This window comes from Elgaria multicarinata, chromosome 10, assembly GCF_023053635.1.
Source record: "Elgaria multicarinata webbii isolate HBS135686 ecotype San Diego chromosome 10, rElgMul1.1.pri, whole genome shotgun sequence".
Taxonomy (NCBI): domain Eukaryota; kingdom Metazoa; phylum Chordata; class Lepidosauria; order Squamata; family Anguidae; genus Elgaria; species Elgaria multicarinata.
In genome coordinates this window covers 26,481,612-26,500,275 of record NC_086180.1, presented here as the reverse complement: position 1 = coordinate 26,500,275, position 18,664 = coordinate 26,481,612, and the positions used below count along the sequence as shown (strand labels likewise).

Sequence of the window (18,664 nt, the reverse complement as noted above, 5' to 3'; positions counted from 1 at the left end):
GTTAAAAAGCCCTGTTTTCACTTGGCGCCAGAATAAAATCAGCGTTGGCACCAGTCAGGCCTCCAAGGAGGGCATTCCACAGCTGGGGTGCCACAACAGAGAAAGACCTCTCCCACATCCCACCATAATGTATGTCTCATGTTGATGGGATGCGGAGGAGGACTCCTCCAATAGATCTCAAGTCTCAGGCAGGCATATATAAGGAGAAGCACTCCCTCAAGTATCAAGGTCCCAAGCCATTTAGGGCTTTAAATGTCATTACCAAGCCCAATATACTCTGGGCTTCAGTCAGAACACTAAAGGAGCTAACCAAGGTGCTGAACCCAGCCCCCAAAATTATCCAGCACCTTGGATAGCACCTTTAAAGTTCTGACTGAGCAGATTCACAGCCCCATGGACATCGGAGCCACCAGCCTCCACCGCCAATTCCTGCACATACTGTGGGCGTGGTCCATTTAAAGTTTAAGCCCTGTTGACGTCAATAAGCACATGCTTAAATTTCCCACTGAAATCAATGGGACTTTAAAGTGGTTAACTTTGGCTGGGTGGGGCCATAATTTTTATTTTTAAAAGGAAGGCAACATCCTATATGTTATGTAATATGTCAGGGGTGTATACAAAGGATGTTTCTTTATTTTAAGAATATTCCTGCCATCATGCACACTGGCATTGCATGTTTGGGACACTTCTGCAAAAGTGTTTGGGACACATCTGCGAAAGGGAATATACAATTGTTGCCAAGTACATTTGCATAACTGCTGCACACATCACATGTGAATTATTATCCACAATTGTTTATCTTCCCCATTCAAAAAGCACAGACAGCAATGTAAATTACTGCAGTACTGAAGCATTCTTCACCTCACATGCGCAATTAGCGTTACTTCACAGCTTGGGTAAGTAAAGTCATTGTTGTTGTTTTTCCTTATATCTAATTATAATATCTGCAAATGTGCTGCGTCTTCAGATATTTATCTGAAAGTTTTATGTACAACAATGAATACCCCCCCTCCCGCTTCAAGGAAAATCAAGGCTGTTCATAGCTTCTCAAAATATGGCAGGGGTCTCCACCTCTTTCAAAACAAATTGACAGCACCGCGAGTTCCCAAGGAATTAGTTACGGATATTATCATTGCAGGCATCATGTGGAAAAGTAGCTTCACTTACTGACAATTCTTTAATGATCTTCCAAGTCTCCTTATGGCCATACTTTTTTGCAAGGCATGCTGGGTTTTCTCCATATTTGTTGTTTTTCTTGCAAGCCTGAATCGCCTCAGGAAGTTGGAGGAGAAAAGTAGAGAGCTCCTTGAATCCAAATTTAGCTGCACAGTGGAGAAGTGTAGGCAGCTCTTCCATGTGTGAGTCTGTATTGGGAAATAAACAAAGACACATGCACACATAAATTTTCTTTTCCTTTTTTTTTTTTAAAAAAATAAAATCTGTGGTTCATATTGCTGCACTGAGATCCCTTAATTCCTGTCTTCCCAGGAACTCTTCTTAGTCTTAGAACAACCCATGTGAGATTTTTAATCCCAACCAAACTGACAACTTTTTCTTCCTTCGCTGAAGCTGACTGCAAACTATTATGCAAACTATTTGAACATTCAACTCAGCCATTGATAGGTGGTCCCCCCCCAAAAAAAATTAACATATAAGTGGGAATCCTAGAAAACAAGGGCTTTAAGATCACAGTGATGGTAGTAACAGTAGAATAGTCCCACTACAGGAAGCCTATTCCCAAGTTTATACAAATTTATAAATATATGTGCTATCAACTGGTAGATGCTTTCTGCAAGATCCCCTCTCCACAAGATGACATCATTTGTAGACCAGGTGAATCACAAAAAACCCGAATCGCATTCAATTTTGTGGGGTGGGGAGATTAGCTATGCAAAATATTTTTTCATGTACCTTTGTATTGCACTGTCATACTAAATATGTCCTTAGAGCATATTAATATCCTTAGAATGCTGCATAAACCAGAGCGTTAAAAATGGTGAAAAGCATTTAGAATGCTTCTCCTGCAATCTTAGTATTAAAAACCTCACCTTAATATACGACTAAGGTGGACAGGCCTGGCCGGGCAGGTTTGGCTTGCTGTAGTTTGTGGGGAGAGCAGAGACCAGAATCCTACCTAGTCGATAGATTCTTCTGAGACCATTGATTGGTTTATAGAAACCCATTGCCATATTTCAAAATGGGAATCCTCTGGGCACCTTATCTCCACCCTCTAGACTTCTTTCTCTAGATTTCTTTCTTTGGGTAAACAGTTCAGAGCTTTATAAGTGTACATTAGTCCTGGTCCTAAATGAACATTTGTGATCTTTCGAAATGAAAGCTGAAAATTAAGGGAGCTCAACTTCAGGGTGCAGGGTGACCATCTGTCCTCTTTTACAATGAGCAGTCCTCTATTTGAACGGCTGGCAGAGGACTGTCCTTTATTTTAAAGGCATCCTCTATTTGAAGGGCTGTCCAATCCAAGTCTGGTATAAAGATAAAGAATCATGGGAAGGAAGACCAGAAGGTGCCTTGAAGTTGCTCATCAACGTTTAACACCAGAGCAGCAAGCTGAGCAGGCACACAAGTCACGTGGTCGCATTCTTCTGCACTAGGTGACATGTATTGTGTTTCTATTTAAAATATAGTAATTATTTCCATATTATATAAATTAGCATATGCCAACGATGCAGATTGGTGTTCTCTTTTCCCCTCTTTTTGGGGAGATATGTTTTCTCTTTTTTGACAATAGGTAAGTAGATTTGGATGGAGTTTCTTAATAGAGCTTTATCCCCCTAAGGTTTTCCAAGGCACTGATGCTTCATGAGGGCAAACTGATGATCTCTTCCAACAGGCCTACCCAATCAAATTTTAAGATGTCTGGCTGTTATTTTAAAAATGTATTAGGTTTTATATGTTTTTAATCAGTTTTATATGTTTTATAGTATTTTTGTATTTGATGTTGTTCACTGCATCAATCCAGAGGGAGAGGTGGGTAAGAATTATTATTATTATTATTATTATTATTATTATTATTATTATTATTATTATCCTTTAAAAAAATTGGGGAATCAAACTGCACAGCAGGAAGAAACAAAGCCAGGCCTAGTGTCCATGTCAGGCAATGCACATTACCATTCATTATACATGCTGTTAGAACTCCTTTCAAATTAGCAATCATTTCTTTATAGGTACCATTTTGTACAGGGGATAGAATTTCATAAAAGTTAATGCTGCTGATAAGTAGTGGGGATTCTACCATTAAAACAAAATAAACAGAAAGACAGTTCCACAGCATCAGCAAGCCTGGAATGCATTTGTTATCCATGTACTTTAAATGCACATTTGCCCTTTGTTGTCTAGTTAAACAGAACATTTCTAGAGGGGATACCCTCTGGTAATTGGACATCTAATAGCCTTCTTTCTATGGCACAGAATTACAAACTGCAGCTAAAATGTGCGAATAATATTGGTTTGCTAAGCATCTGGTCCATTTAGGATTGCTGTAATAGTCATTGTACATTTGGGGGATGAGGTTGTTAAGCACTGTTGTGAACTAGCCGGTCAAGAGCCTATATTGTCCCTTTTATTTGCCACTTGGGATGCTTGTGAAGAAGGTAACCTGAAATCAATTGTTTGTTACACAGCACTTCTTCTTAGTAGCTGGAGTGGCATCAGTGGAGAAAAACACAGTGTTCTGGCTCAGCATCATTAGGAAGATGCATTTTTAAAGACCAGGGATAATTCCACAATGTCATGGACAGATTTGTAAAATGAAGTGGGAAGTGCTAACTTTTTGTTCACTTCTAAAATGTCTACATTGCCTTCCCAGCCCAAATTGCATGCTTGCCATGCAATGCCATGGTATAAAAGAGCCACACCCAAATGTGCCGTTTTAAATACAACAAGCATGATAAAAATAATTTTTAAAAAACCTGAACGGTTTCAGGATAAATATAAGAGGTCTGGATCAAATAATGTATATCAGCTACTGGAGAGAAAACATAGGGTTAGGTGTCTTGGAAATTAATCAAATAGCATGTAATATGCTTTATCTTAGACAGAAGTTCTGTGGATTTGGAGGAAGGAGATCAAAAATAATGGCTAAGGCGTTATGGAAAAAACGTGAAAAGAAAATAGTTCGGTATTTGAGGGGGGAAAGAGATGAAAGGATATTTGATTCTGAGCAGATCTGCAAAAAAAAATAATTGCAGAATTTTATGTGTGTGTGTGTGATCTAACTCAATATTTAGATTCAACAGAATTACCAGTTTTAGATTGTGAGGATGCAAGATCCTTGATTGCAGAGGTGACATTAAAAGAGGTCCAAGGAGTAATTAAAAACCTCAAAATGGGTAAATCACCAGGGTTGAATGGATGTACAGCAATATTCTATAAACATTTTCAAGAAATATTAAATCCATACCTAGTCAGAATATTCAACAACATAATGAAAGGGATGCCTCTTCCAGGGACTTGGAAGCACTCAAAAATGGTGGTGATATCCAAACCCTTCAAAGACCCATCATGTGTTGAGTCATATAGACCAATAACCTTGTTAAATTTGGACTATAAAATCTTTACTGCTGTTTGGCTAATCGTCTGAAGAGGATTATTAGCAAGTATATCCACCTAGAACAAATAGGTTTTGTTCCTCAGCATCAAATCCCAGACCCTATTCGGAAATGATTAAATGTGTTATATCATTCCAAGTTATATAAATCACCTCTAGTGGTAATGTCCTTGGATATATTCAAGGCCTTTGATTGCATGGAATGGCCATATTTGTTAGGAATTTTAAATATTAAATAAGATGAAATTTGAACAGAAATTTCTTAACTTCATAGGTAAAATATATAGTGAATCCACAGCGACGATCAGGGTCAACAATGTAAATGCACACAAAATAGATCTGAGGTGAGGCACAAAACAAGACTGCCCTTTTTCACCATTACTATTTATCCTAGCATTGGAACCTCTGGCACAAAACCTTTATTATTATTATTATTATTATTATTATTATTATTATTATTATTATTATTTATTTATTTATTTATATAGCACCATCAGTGTACATGGTGCTGTACAGAGTAAAACAGTAAATAGCAAGACCCTGCCGCATAGGCTTGAGATAATCCATCTATTAAGGGGTTAAAATAGAAAATGAGGATCATTTGCTAGGGCTCTATGCAGATGACACGGTTCTAACCACAGGCCAACTACTTAGTTCAACACCCTACTTGAAACAAGAATTAGAGAATTTCAGTTTGGTAGCTGGTTTGGAGGTAAACTACAGCAAATCAGAGGTAATGTGTCTAAATTATTCCCCACCTGCACAAAAACAACTTTCTGAACAGATGGGGATACTGCTCTGTCATGTAAATTTTAGGTATTTAGGGATCCAAATTACTAGGAATCAAATTAAATTATATGAAGCAAATTATTAAAATAAGTATGGAAGACAATTAGTTCATAGATAAGGAAGTGGAAGCAGCAGCAGTTAGGCATTACAGATTGCTTAATTGCCATTAAAATGATGTTGGTTCCAAAACTTTTATTTTTATTTCAAACATTGCCAGTCTGTATCCCCAAAAGCTAACTACAACATTGGCAAAGACAATTAAATTTGTTCATATTTGGCACAAAAAAAACCAGGATACGCAAATCACTCTTATACAAGCAACACAAGAAGGCTGGGTGGGGAATCCCAAACCTGACATGTTATTATGAGGCTAACCATCTTAAACACATAATTTCTTTGATGGAATGAGGCATCTCTAAACAGTGGGCGAAGATGGAAGGGATAAAGTGTGAGGGACTTTCAATCAGCATCTGGCCATACTTTTCGATTAGTAGAGCAGGTACAGAATCCATTCACATTGATTACATTGAAAGTGGGGAAATCAAGGATGGAAATATTAACTCCAGCACCATTAATTCCGATGGCTCACCACCCAGCTTTTGGAGGTAGATTAACAGCAGTGTAAATGGCTAAGTGGAAATCCAAAGGATTTTATTGCCTTATGGTTTTCTTTAAAAATGGGCAATTGATCAATCAGGAACAATTGATAGACAAATTAGGCCAGGAGAGGGTACAGTGGTTAAAAATCGCACATGAATGTACCTTTCTCTCTCAGCCAGCAATACAAGCTGCGGCTAACATGGAATTCAACGACATTTGAATGGGAGGTGGCAAGGAGTAACAAACGGCTTGACTTCTAATTTACATAGGTAGATAGTAGCTCAGGAAGTTGGCATAAATGACTCTTGCTGGATGGTGTGGGAAACAGATCTTGGAATTCATATAGAGGAAAAATTGAATGCATTTGGGACAGGTGTCCATTTAAAACAATATCAACTAAATATAAAGAATTAATGTTAAAATTGACCCACAGATGGTATCTTACACTAGGATATTATCAATGATGAGCCCAGGGACATCCCCAGAGTGTTGGAGGGGAAGCTCAGGCACAGGAATGTATATACATATGTGGTGGTCCTGTCCTAAGGTAAATAATTTCTGGATATCAGTGTTCCAAGAGACTAGTTTGATAACCAGACAATGAGTTCACATATCTCCACACCCAGCCTTGCTAAATTTATATATAGGATTAGATATCAACCTGCTAAAAGTAAGTAAGTCATCTATTGTTAGCAGCAAGATGGCTGATAGCCAAGCATTGGAAAGATGGTAAAGGGCTTTGTATAGAAAACTGATATCAGAGAGTGTGGCAGATTGCTCTTTTAGAAAAATTGACTCAAAATTTGAGGACAGTGCGAGGACAACTAAATGAAGACAAATTTGAAGGGGTATGGAGGAAATTCAGTGGTTTTGTAAAAAAAGCAGAACATGAGAGAATGCTTCTGTCGGCATATACAGAGCTATGGAGAACAGAGCTCTAAGGAAATGAGGTCCAGTTCTTAACAAGGGTAAAAGAAAACATTGAGCTCATCTACACCAAGCAGATATTCCACTATGAAAGTGGTATGAAAGCAATATATAAAATGCAGGAGCCACACTACTGCTTTATAGTGGTATTGAAGTGCACTGACAACTGTTGGGGCCCAACAGTTGTCAGTGCTCTTCAGTACCACTATAAAGCAGTAGTGTAGATCCTGCAGTGCACTTCAATATCACTATAAAGCAGTAGTGTGGCTCCTGCCTTTTATATCCCGCTTTCATACCGCTTTCATAGTGCTTGGTGTAGACGAGGCCATTGTCTGTAAATGGGTGATCCAGGGTTTAAGAGAGGGGAGTAAGGAGACAAAGGGCTCATCTACACCAGCCCAAAGTGTTTTAAGCAAGTTAATGATTAGTAATATTAAATCTGGGCAGGTATTTGAATTGGAATTGAGTGTAAATGTATGACTTATTATTTGATTTATGTAACCAGAACTAAAGACCAATAAAAATTTCTTCAGGGAAAAAATACACAAAAGAGCTACAGCAACAACAACAAAAATTGAATAAAACTTGTTACTCAAGGCACAAGAGAAGAAACAAACACAGTTGCCAGCTCAAAAAATAAAGATTGGAACACTACTTGGAAGTCATGTTGAATGTGAGGAGGGGAGCAGCGGAACTGAGTGTGCTGTCCCCATTTCTGACATCTACAAATTCATCACCCTTTCACAACACACAGCACAAACATGTACAACCCTAGTGTGCAGAACTCTTTCTGCATGAGCCGGAACCCTGGATTCTTCAGTGAAAACCACCAGAATATTGAGGGAATGGAATTGGATTCAGTTGCTTGTGAAAAGCATACAGGGAAGGAGCCACCTGTCGAAAAGCCCTGCTGCAGGCGCTTACAAAATGTACTGACCTAAAAGATGAAAAATACACCTGGGCTTCACATGTTGATGTTCAAGTGCAGCTGATCTTCAGTATGAATAAATAATGCAACTTGACAAGTCTTTGGTTTGTATTTAGCAGACTAGTGACACAGTATGAGGCATAAGTCTAGGAGCACTTTCTCGCATATGTGTGATTTTATTGAAAATTCCCAGTGTGAATGGTATTTTTTGCAGCATGCAAGAGGGCAGGTCCCTGCCTTTGGGGAGTTACAATCTAAATTCTTTACACAGGGGCAGAGGGATGTGTTGAGATATAAAAGCAGAGAGATAAAGAATCTCCCCATCCATGCAAATAAACCACGCACAGATCACATCCCATCATCAAAATGAATGGGGAAGCTACTCTAGGAAGGAGAAGGGAGCTATTTGGACACATCAGATTTATTGATGAGGGCACTGAGGAATACCTACAATCCAGGTCTGCACAAGAAAACTAGGCAAAGATATGGGGGCACAATCCAGGTGTAGTGAAGCACTTTTCTGTGCCATTGCTTTCAATGACAGAGATTTAAATACTTGCTTAATACTCTCTTTGAGGTCATATGTGGCTGGATACTCTCAATGGTATAGACGTGGAGAACTTAAAAATGATTAACTAGTGTGTTGTCTGAGCAGGGTCGCTATCGCTTCAGTATCCAAAATATAATGATTTTTCTAGCCATGACACAATATTTCCCAGCTTTCGAAAAACCCTTTCCTCTTTATCAATTCAGAACCAACACATGTATTTTACTTATTAAGCAGAATGCACATTTTCTTGTTATTATTGCTTACAGAATGGACAGCCTTCATTTCCCTCCTTGTTCAGAGCCCATTGTAATTACAGATAATTACTACTTTTGACCTTGTAAACCTACATCATCAGTATCAGCAGAGAGAGTCTCAACACATGCACAGCAATTATCACAACAAAAACACCACAGCAGGAGGCACTTGCAAGCTGTAATCCTTTAGAATCCAGATGATCTGGAGAAGAAGAAGAAGAAGAAGAAGAAGAAGAAGAAGAAGAAGAAGAAGAAGAAGAAGCAGCAGCAGCTAGCAAGGAACATTGCAAGGTGGTGTGTCTGTGAATCCAGTACTTTTTCTTACTTTACCAGTCCTGTTCCCTTTGCACCTCACTGAAAATATTTACTGGGGCCAGAGAGAAATGGATGCTTTGAATCTTTGGATAATTGCTGCAGAACTGGAATGAATTTGCAGCCATAAATCCTTCTCAGAATTCTGTACTGCTGATTCTGACATTGACTTTCCAGCATGTTTGACAAGCGCTGCCATTTAACAGTATATATTTAGATATAATAGCAATTGTCACAAGCGCATGGGGAGTGTATGGAAGAAAGATCCTCCTTCCCCGTTCACTTATGAGATGTCAGCGGTAAGAAATGATTTACCCTTACTTCTGCAATGGCCTCCAGGCACTGTCCACTGTGAAACCAAGACCGGATCTACACTACTGCTTTAGAGCACTTTCTAACAGTTTTGACAACTGTACGTGGAGTGTGTCCTGGGCCCCAACATTTGTCAAAACTGCTATAAAGAAGCAGTAGTGTAGATCCTGCCCAAGTATGCAGTGAACTTTACAGTGCTTCTTAGGTTTGGGGCACTTGAAAACATGGGATATAATCCATTCTCCCAATGTAGCTCTAAGACAAAGGCGGGCATCCTGGTACCCTCAAGATGTTCTGAACTATGATCCCCATAATTCCTGAACATTGGCCATGCTGGCTGGTGCTTATGAGAGTTGTAGTCCAAAATATATGGTGAGCACCAGGTTACCTACCTACCCCTGCTTTAAGGTATGGGGAAGGAGATGGAACACGTCTGCCTTCCTCTCTACTTGATCAGACATTGGCTAAGGCCAACACACCTGGCCAGACACATGTGCTTCCTCCAGCCATCTTGCTTATTTATTTATTTATTTATTTATTTATTTATTTATTTATTATAAATTACACTTCTATACCGCCCAATAGCCGGAGCTCTCTGGGCTTCTCACCAAGGGCCACATATGAAGGCCGCTCATGCTCAGAACACCCAGAAAATGACAGGTTTTCTTTAGCAACTTATAAGGTAGCTGTGAATACTGATTATCATTTCCTTTTACTCATTAGAAACCATGATGTATTTCCTGTATTTAATAAGTGGGACCTGCAACAAAACATGCACTGTTCAGTGTCAAAGGCAACCAGACAGCCATGTCCTTATCCAGAACCTCTATTCCCTTCTCTGCCCATTTCCCATGTTTTCCCCAACAGCCACTCCGTGTTCTGCAGCCCCTGAGCATGTTTAGTCCTCGTCCCCCCCAGTCCTCATCCCCCCCAGATATTTTCTTAAATGTTTTGTGCTTCTGCAAACCTTGGAGGCCCCCAAGCCTGCTAATATCTTCCTCTTTGAATGTGGATCGTGCTGTTTGAGCTACACAAGGACTGGTACTTAAAAGAATGAGTTCTAAGACATATTTTGGTAAGCAAACAATATAAAGAACAATATACAGTATGTACCATTCTGCTGGTGATGATCCATGGCTTCATATGGAAAATGACTGGAATCATGAGAAATGGCTGGACTTTTCATTAAGAATGTGAGAATGCTGTCCACTTTTTCTGCTGGTGAAAACTTGGAAGCCTGTGCAAGGGGGGGAGAACAAAGAAGAGTAACTGGGGGATATGGCCATCCATATTGTCATCCCAACCCAGCAAACAGAATACAAATCCTTTTGGGAGGTATTTTGCATTGCTGAGTTCAGAAATAACCCATTTCTCCATTAGTTTTTACGTTGTTTTTATTTATGTAGGAATTTATACTCGGAGTGGCTCACAACAATTAAATATCACAATACAATATAGCACCATACATTCAGTAAAAGTGCAATAAAATAAAGAGGGAATATTGGCTCCTAGGTGCCTTGAATATTGTTCAGAAGACACGCTAAGCCATGGTGGTTAAGCATTTTGAGCTAAAAGTTATGGCGTAGCATAAAAAATAATAATTTAAAAAATGATTTAGCATGTCATGTAAACCATGACTTAGTGTGTCATAATATGAACCATTCTTAACCATGGTGGCTACATAACCATGGCTTAAACACGCTCAGTAACTATTTGCTGCTAAGGGATTAGTGGCCTAACCATGGCTTAGCATGTTGTCTGAACAGGCCCAATGACTGTGTTGTAGGGACATAAGAAGCTGCATTACCAAGTCAGGCAACTGATCCATTTAGCTCAGGATTATCTATCGTGACTGGCAGTGGATCTCCAGAGTTTAAAATGTGGTTCTTTCCCATCCCTATCTGGAGATGCCTGAGATTGAACAGGAGATCTCTACCATTGAGTGACAGCTCTTCCCCTTAGGTGCCAAGGGACTGGGGTAATGTATTTTTCTAGGATTCCTGGGTTTTTCCTTAGTGTGTAAGGGCTCATCTACACCAAGAAGGATGTTCCACTGGGAAAGCAGTATGAAAGTGGTATATAAGGGGCAGGAGCCACACTATTGCTTTATAGCGGTATTGAAGTGCACTGACAACTGTTGGGCCCATGACACATACCATATACCGCTTTCATACCGCTTTCATAGTGTTATATCCTGCTTGGTGTAGATGTGTCCTGGGCCCCAACAGTTGTCAGTGCACTTCAGTACCACTATAAAGCAGTAGTGTAGATCCTGCAGTGCACTTCAATACCACTATATAAAGCAGTAGTGTGGCTCCTGCCTTTTATATACCATTTTCATACCGCTTTCATAGTGGAATATCCTGCTTGGTGTAGATGAGCCCCATGTCAAGTGCCCCAGAAATTATGGGGATGGTTCCAGATGTAGTCATATGTAGGGTAGATCTACTGAAATCAATGGGGCTTAAATTGGTCATAACTCAATTTAATTATGATCTGGTGTCTCCCAGGGATCCTCGCACCTGGAATACTGCTGATCATGCTGACAATAGCATCCCAGGTGCAATGGTCCCTGGGATTTGTAGTTTACAATCTGAACTTGAGAAAATCTTTGGGGGGCAATTTTGCTTGAGTTATAATGCAGCCAATTATGAACTGGACAAGAAAGCTGCCAAGTCTGACTATTTGTCCACCTAGTCCAGTGTCGGCTCTGTAGACTTTCAGGCTTTCTTTCACATCACTTGCCACCCAGGCCTATTAAGTGGAGATACAAATGAATGATCTCCAGGACATTCTGCATGGAACCACCTGCTCTACTAAGCTATGGCCCCTCCCCACCTGTGTATTCTGATCCAGGTAATTACAGTTTCGCATCATCACTTGTTCACATCTTTTCAACTTTAGAATTCTTCTCAAATTCTCAGAAAGTTCATTTCTGGTCATGGTTTCAGGGTTTGAACATTATTAATGCAAGAAAGAGGTGAGTAAATTCTTGAAGTTCCATCTTACTTTTGCTTTATAGCAATATATTTTTAACAGAACAATAGTGTCCTTAAGAGTGTGTGTTTGAGAGGAATTTACTACTGCCCTTAACCAAGTGCTAATAATGTAATGCATCATTTTTTATTAATCCTTTTGTTCTGAGTGTAATGCCTTAGGCGGCAGACATGGTAGATTTGTCACAGGAAAATGAGATTGTCTGAATTACAAATACTGCTATTATTTTTGTTCTTGCTTTGCAATTACGATATAGACATGTCAAGTGCACTCAGACTGGCCACTGTGGGACAAATGATATTTCAGGTCCTTTCCTCTCCTACAATAGATGTTCTTTTCCCATTATATGACATCGATAGAGGCAGCCTATGGACTGCAGAGGCTTTGTTTGGTGTGGTCACAGCCTTGAAATATACTCTCTCTCTCTCTCTCTCTCTCTCTCTGTGTATCTCTATCTCTATCTATCTATCTATCTATCTATCTATCTATCTATCTATCTATCTCTATATATCTCACACACTAATCTTAATTGATTAATGTGATTGATTGCTCCATGAATGACATATTTTGCTTGTGGATTCTTGAACATTGGAAATGCCTGCTGAGAATGGATTTTCAATTGTGATAACATTGGTATATACAATTTGGTTACATTCACTTACTGAGAATGAGCCAAATATTTTCAAGAATGTGATTAACGTATCCGATCCATGCATCCACTGTCTCCTTAGTTCTGAACAGTACAAACTGGGCATTCATAAAAGAGAATGGGGCAGCCCAGTAGTGCTATCAAGAGCAGGTATGGCTCAGCACCTTTTGAGGGTCCCTGCTCCAGGAGGAGCCCACTGACAAGTGCCCCCTGAATTTGCTCCTCTTTTTTTTTACCATTGCAAACTGCTTATTCCTCTTCAACATTGCAAAGTGCTTCTTGCTTTGGCCCAGACAACAATGGTGGTGGTGGGAGAGAGAAGCAGTAGATGCCCCTGCCTACTTGCTCAGGCAATCAAGTGAGAGCAATGATGAGAAAGAGGATGAGGAGGAATAGCAGCTTGTGACCATGGCAGTGAAAAGGTAGACACCCTGAGAGAGGAGGCTATCAAGGGTGTCTTGACCAAGAACCCCCCAGAAACCTGGATCTGGAACTGGGCTGGTCCCATCGTTGTCTGTTTTCTCTCGATGTATACCATAGTCCTCGTGGTGCACATGTGTTCAAACAATCATCTTAGACCGTAAAATATTTGTTTGTGAAGTTTACCCAAGAAAACCTAGAATCATTAAATAGTTCAAAATTGGCTCTTAAGACATCGAACTAACTATTTCAGTGAGCTAATAATATTATTCAACTTATAATTGGATATTTAGTGAGCAAGCAAAGCAAGAAGCATCTAAAGATGCCATATGTATCTGATGTATCACCCCCATCTCCTTTAAGGTCCTAATGTTTCTGTGCATATTTCAATGTTTATTTTCTGTTAGGGTGGCCATGTTTCAACTTTTACAGAAGCCAGTCCTCTATCTGAAGAAGCATGTTCTGAATTTGTTCAGTTCTGAACAATATTGACAGAGCAAATCAATGAAAAGGGGGGGGGGAATGCAGCATACTTGACAACTGTAAGCCACATGGACATTGAACTATGACTGTGCTGATCCCTGCCAGACCAAATGACAGATTGCAGACTAGCAGGATCAATAGGGTCCTAAATAAGAAATTTGGTCAAAGCCTAAGAACATGAGATGAGTTCTGGAAGATAAGACCAAAGATCTGTTTCCACATTGGCCAATCAGATGTCTCTGGGAAGCCCCAAAGCCAGACATCCTGGCAACAGGCCTCTCCTGGTGTTGTTCCCCAGCAAGTGATGTTCAGTGGCATCATTTTCTGGGAATAGCACATATGTTACCATCGAGTAGGAATGCTGCGGGAGTCTGAGAAGGGGTGGAGTCAGGCAGGCTCTTTATTTCAGTTAAACTATTACTCCTATTGGCTGGCTGGGCTTGCAGTGGAAGAGGTGTGTGTCTGTCCAATAGATCTGGAGGTTACCATGTTGGAGAACGCTGAAGTAGAAACTTCCACTACCAGCAGTGGAGCTCTGCATCAGCAAAGTAAAAGATAAAAGCTCCCTCCATAAATGTTCAGGGGTGGATTAACATGTGTGTGTGTGTGTGTGTGTCCCCGTTTAAGAGGGATAATGGTTTGAGGGGGATCCTGGATCCCATTTGCTCAGCTGCCTCATGCTTACTGGACCGGTAAAGGGGCCATTACCAGCTCTAAAGGGACCCATTTACACATCATTACAGGTGTAAATGGTCCATTTATGCTTGTAATATTGAAGCACCTTGGATAGGTCTTTTAGATTCCTGGCTGGTTCTGGCTCATCCCTGGAATGGATTTACAGCCTAACCAAAATTGGAGCCACTAGCTTCTGCTGGTTAAAACATGACAAAAAGTGTTCCCCACACTTACCATTAAATAAACAAAATCAAAACTTGGTATGATTGACAGCAACACCTTTAGCACTCGGTGACTTTGAGCCAGTCACTATCTCTTAGCGGAACCAATTAAACAGGATTGTTATGAGGATAAAATGGTGTGTGTGTGTGTGTGTGTGTGTGTGTGTGTGTGTGTGTGTGTGTGTGTCCTGAATCCTGCCTTGAGCTCCTGGAAAGGAAAGGCAGGGAAGTGATGCAATAAACAAACAAATGATCAGGTCTCTCTACCTCCACTTATTCCAGAAGGATATTTCTCATTTCTCCTGTTTCTATCGAGGCTGTGATTTATATCCATTCTGAAAATGATGGGTTCTTGTACATTTCCTTCAGAGCTGAGTCAGGAGGAATACAACGTTTAAATCGTGAAAGCACCATGTACATTCAGGCCACAGGACAGACAGCGATGAATAGCAATGGAGCAATGATGACCTATTTATACTTGCAGAAATGTTACACACCTAGGCCTGTTATCAACTGGCTACAGGGGAAGGCCTGAAGCTCAGTGGTTCAGCAGAAGGTCCCAAGGTCAATCTCTGCCATTTCCCTGTCCAGCTGAAAACCCAGGAGAATCTCTGTAACTCAGAGTTTGGGATGTCCATCACCAGGAAATCCGGCCCTTCTTGGGCTCTCCGGATTTCCGCAGCGCCCCCGATTCAGCTCATATTCGCGAGCTGAGCTATAGGTTTTTCCCAAACTCCAGGACTTTTTTCTGGTTTTTTTATTTGCATAAGTAGAAATTTGCCCAAATTGTTGTCACAGTTTGCATAATTCATGCATATTTTGACTGCAACGTGTGTAATTTGCCCAAATTGTGGCCGTAATTTCTGTGACCTGAAATTTGCACAAATTGCAGCAACAATTTGTGGAAATGTCTATTCATGCAAATTTATAAAAAACTGGAAACTCTATGAATTGGCCTGAGTCAATGCAGATCAAGTCGGGCCAGCTTGTGGGTACCCCGCAAAAGTCCAGGGGGAGGGGGGAAATTGATGAAATCTCAGCGAGCGCCATCCCCTGGATGGATCCCTCCGGCATCCCTAGTCAGAGTAGACATTACTGAGCTAGATAAACCAATGGTTAGGCTTGGTATACAGCAGTGTTTTATGGTCCAGGTCTCTGTGGTGATTTATTGATCCATTCCTCCTTGTTTTTAATATTCTATCAACATACAGCATCTACAACGCAGTGTACCTTCTCTTATCTCATTGGCACATCTCCTCCCCTGCTCCCTGTTTTATCAACTTAATGTAGACATCAGCTTACCTGACAAGCAAAGGCAATTGGATCAGCCACTTTCTGAAGCATGCGGTCAATTTCCCCGACTGTTGTGTAGTATTCAATCTGTGTTGTAGCTTTAATGACTCCATCACAGAAGACATTTGCACTGACAAAGCCAGCAGGAAAATCTTATGAGATAGAAATTAAAAATCACAGGGCGGGGGATGACAGAGGAGAGAGAAAGAAGAGTCTTCATCAATAGCTCTCCACCCATTACATCCTCTACCTAAGATTCACATTCAGGAGACAGTTCAGTTATTCAAATTATCAGATACTCTGCCTTCACCTGCTTCATACACCAATCATCAAAAGGGGGAACTTAATAAAATATCTTCTTTTTAGTGGTTTCGTGTATCTAAAAGCTTAATTTTTGGCTGTCATTATGTGTCTGGTAGGACAGCTGTTTTACTTGGAACATTAATTTCACAACATTGGAAGCATGCACTCAATTTTGATATACTGATCATGTAGCATTTTGGAAGGGGAAAGTGTCAAAGCAAGTCACTTTTACTGTATTCCTCCAGAGGATGAAGTGGAATGTGTAAATTGGCAAACACATACACTTCTAATAGACTTAGGCTGCTGTACTAGGCACAGTTATCTGGGAGCTTAGTGGAACTTAATTCTGAGTAGACATGTTCAGTGAAATGAGTTCTAAAGCATAATTATTTGGGGAGATGCCACTGGACCCATTGAAAGTGGCTCATTCAGGTGACATATTCACTACTAGCTTTCAACTCAGTATACCTCTGAAATTTCAGCTTACCTCTAGTTCAGCGGTTCTCAACCTGTGGGTCGGGACCCCTTTGGGGGTCGAATGACCCTTTCACAGGGATCGCCTAAGACCATTGGAAAACACATATTTCCGTTGGTCTTAGGAAACTGTATTGACTGAACTATGTCATGTATCATCTTTTGTATTATTAAAGCTATTGTTATGTATTATTTTCATTAGCAAACCATCCCATGACAATGGATTGTGTAGAGAAGAACGAAAATAATTTTATGGTTGGGGGTCACCACAACATGAGGAACTGTATTAAAGGGTCGCGGCATTAGGAAGGTTGAGAACCACTGCTCTAGTTTATTATTAACTGGATAATCAGACACTTGAATCGAGAAAAATCAGTAACTCAAATGGCTATGAGATTACACCTGGAAGATGGCTCATGTCTTGTGTCAGTCAGTTTCAGGGGTGAAAGAAGCCCTTTTCATATATTATCTACATGTAGAAGGAAAGTGCACACTATGACAGCAGGCTCTATCTCTGACCCCTGTGCATCCATTTGTACGTGCAGAGTGTTGTTCTATTTTTTTTTAATAATTTTTATTCATTTTCAACACTATATAAACATAGATAAACATTACCAAAATATAACTGAAACAAAACACAATAAGAAAAAAAACATCAAATATCTGCTGCATACATATTGAATAATTGTTGAGTACAAATATCAAAAACTATTACATATACCTTATCATACTACAACATCTTCGTTCTTAACATAAAAGTGCACCCCCCACCTCGGGATCATTCTTGAGTCCAAAATCTAATCGTTTCTTCTGCTGGTGGTTTCCCACTTCCCTTAGTAAACACAAACACTAGGAACTGTTTCCAGATTCCTTCGAACTCATTTATTTTAGTTACGCCTTTTCTCCACTTAATATTACATGTCAATTTATCATTAATGGCTATGTCCCATACTTCTTTATATCATTCCTCAATAGAATATTCCCCTTGGATCTTCCAGTTCCTAGCTACCATCAGTCGTGCTGCAACCAACAAACTCGATATCAGCTCTATAGTTCCTTTTCCACACTTTATATCTTCAAATAGTGACAGCAATGCTATTTTTGGTGTTTGTTCTATTTTCATTCCCACTATTTCTTCAATTTCTGAGAACACCATCTTCCATAATCTTTGTACATATTTGCATTGCCACCACATATGTAAATACGTTCCTTTTTCCCCACAACCTCTCCAACAATTTGCTGAATGTTGATCACTTATCTTATTCAATCTAACCGGGGTTAGGTACCACCTCCATAAAATTTTAAAATAATTCTCCTTTATTCTTACTGATAAACTTCTCAACACTCTTTGTTTCCATAGTCCCTCCCAGCTCTGTCGCCCTATTTGTATCTTCAAATCTGATTCCCAAACCATTTTCTCTGTATTCTCTCTAAACTCCTTCTCTAACAATATTTTATATATTTCACTCATTAATCCTTTTGAAACTATACTACCTCCTTTTCCTTTCTCCTTACTTACTACTAACTCTTCAAACCTCGTCATCTTTCTGCACATTCTATTATCTTTAATCCACTTTTTATTCCATTGTTCTAATTGACCATATTCTAGCCAAGATAGCTTCTTCTCCTTTAGCAAATTTTCCATATCCTCTCTTGTTTTAATATCTCTTACCCAATCCTTTAATTTTATTTTATTTTTCTCTTTTAATATTTTACATAATCTACCCTTTAGATCCTCTGGGAAATTCTTTAACATTATTATCGGTGCTAAGGGAGAGTTGCTCGGAAGCAGCTTCCCTTTAAATTTACTCCAAATTTCCCATTGAGTCCTCAGGAGTGGATTATCTATACTTCCAACCCACTTTCTTCCTCCGTCTTTAAAAAAAACATTCTCCAAATTCATCTCT

At 39.7% G+C, this 18,664-nt stretch overlaps 1 protein-coding gene across 1 annotated transcript in view; it reads right to left on the bottom strand.

The window, feature by feature from the left end:
• BANK1 (B cell scaffold protein with ankyrin repeats 1) overlaps positions 1 to 18,664 on the bottom strand; it is a 220,885-nt gene that overhangs the window by 116,502 nt on the left and 85,719 nt on the right. Inside the window, exons 5-7 of the mRNA XM_063135924.1 lie at positions 15,990 to 16,132; positions 10,356 to 10,479; positions 1,168 to 1,364 (exon numbers count right to left, since the gene is read on the bottom strand). Coding sequence (XP_062991994.1) covers positions 1,168 to 1,364; positions 10,356 to 10,479; positions 15,990 to 16,132 — 464 coding nt within the window. The remainder of the gene's footprint in view (positions 1 to 1,167; positions 1,365 to 10,355; positions 10,480 to 15,989; positions 16,133 to 18,664) is intronic.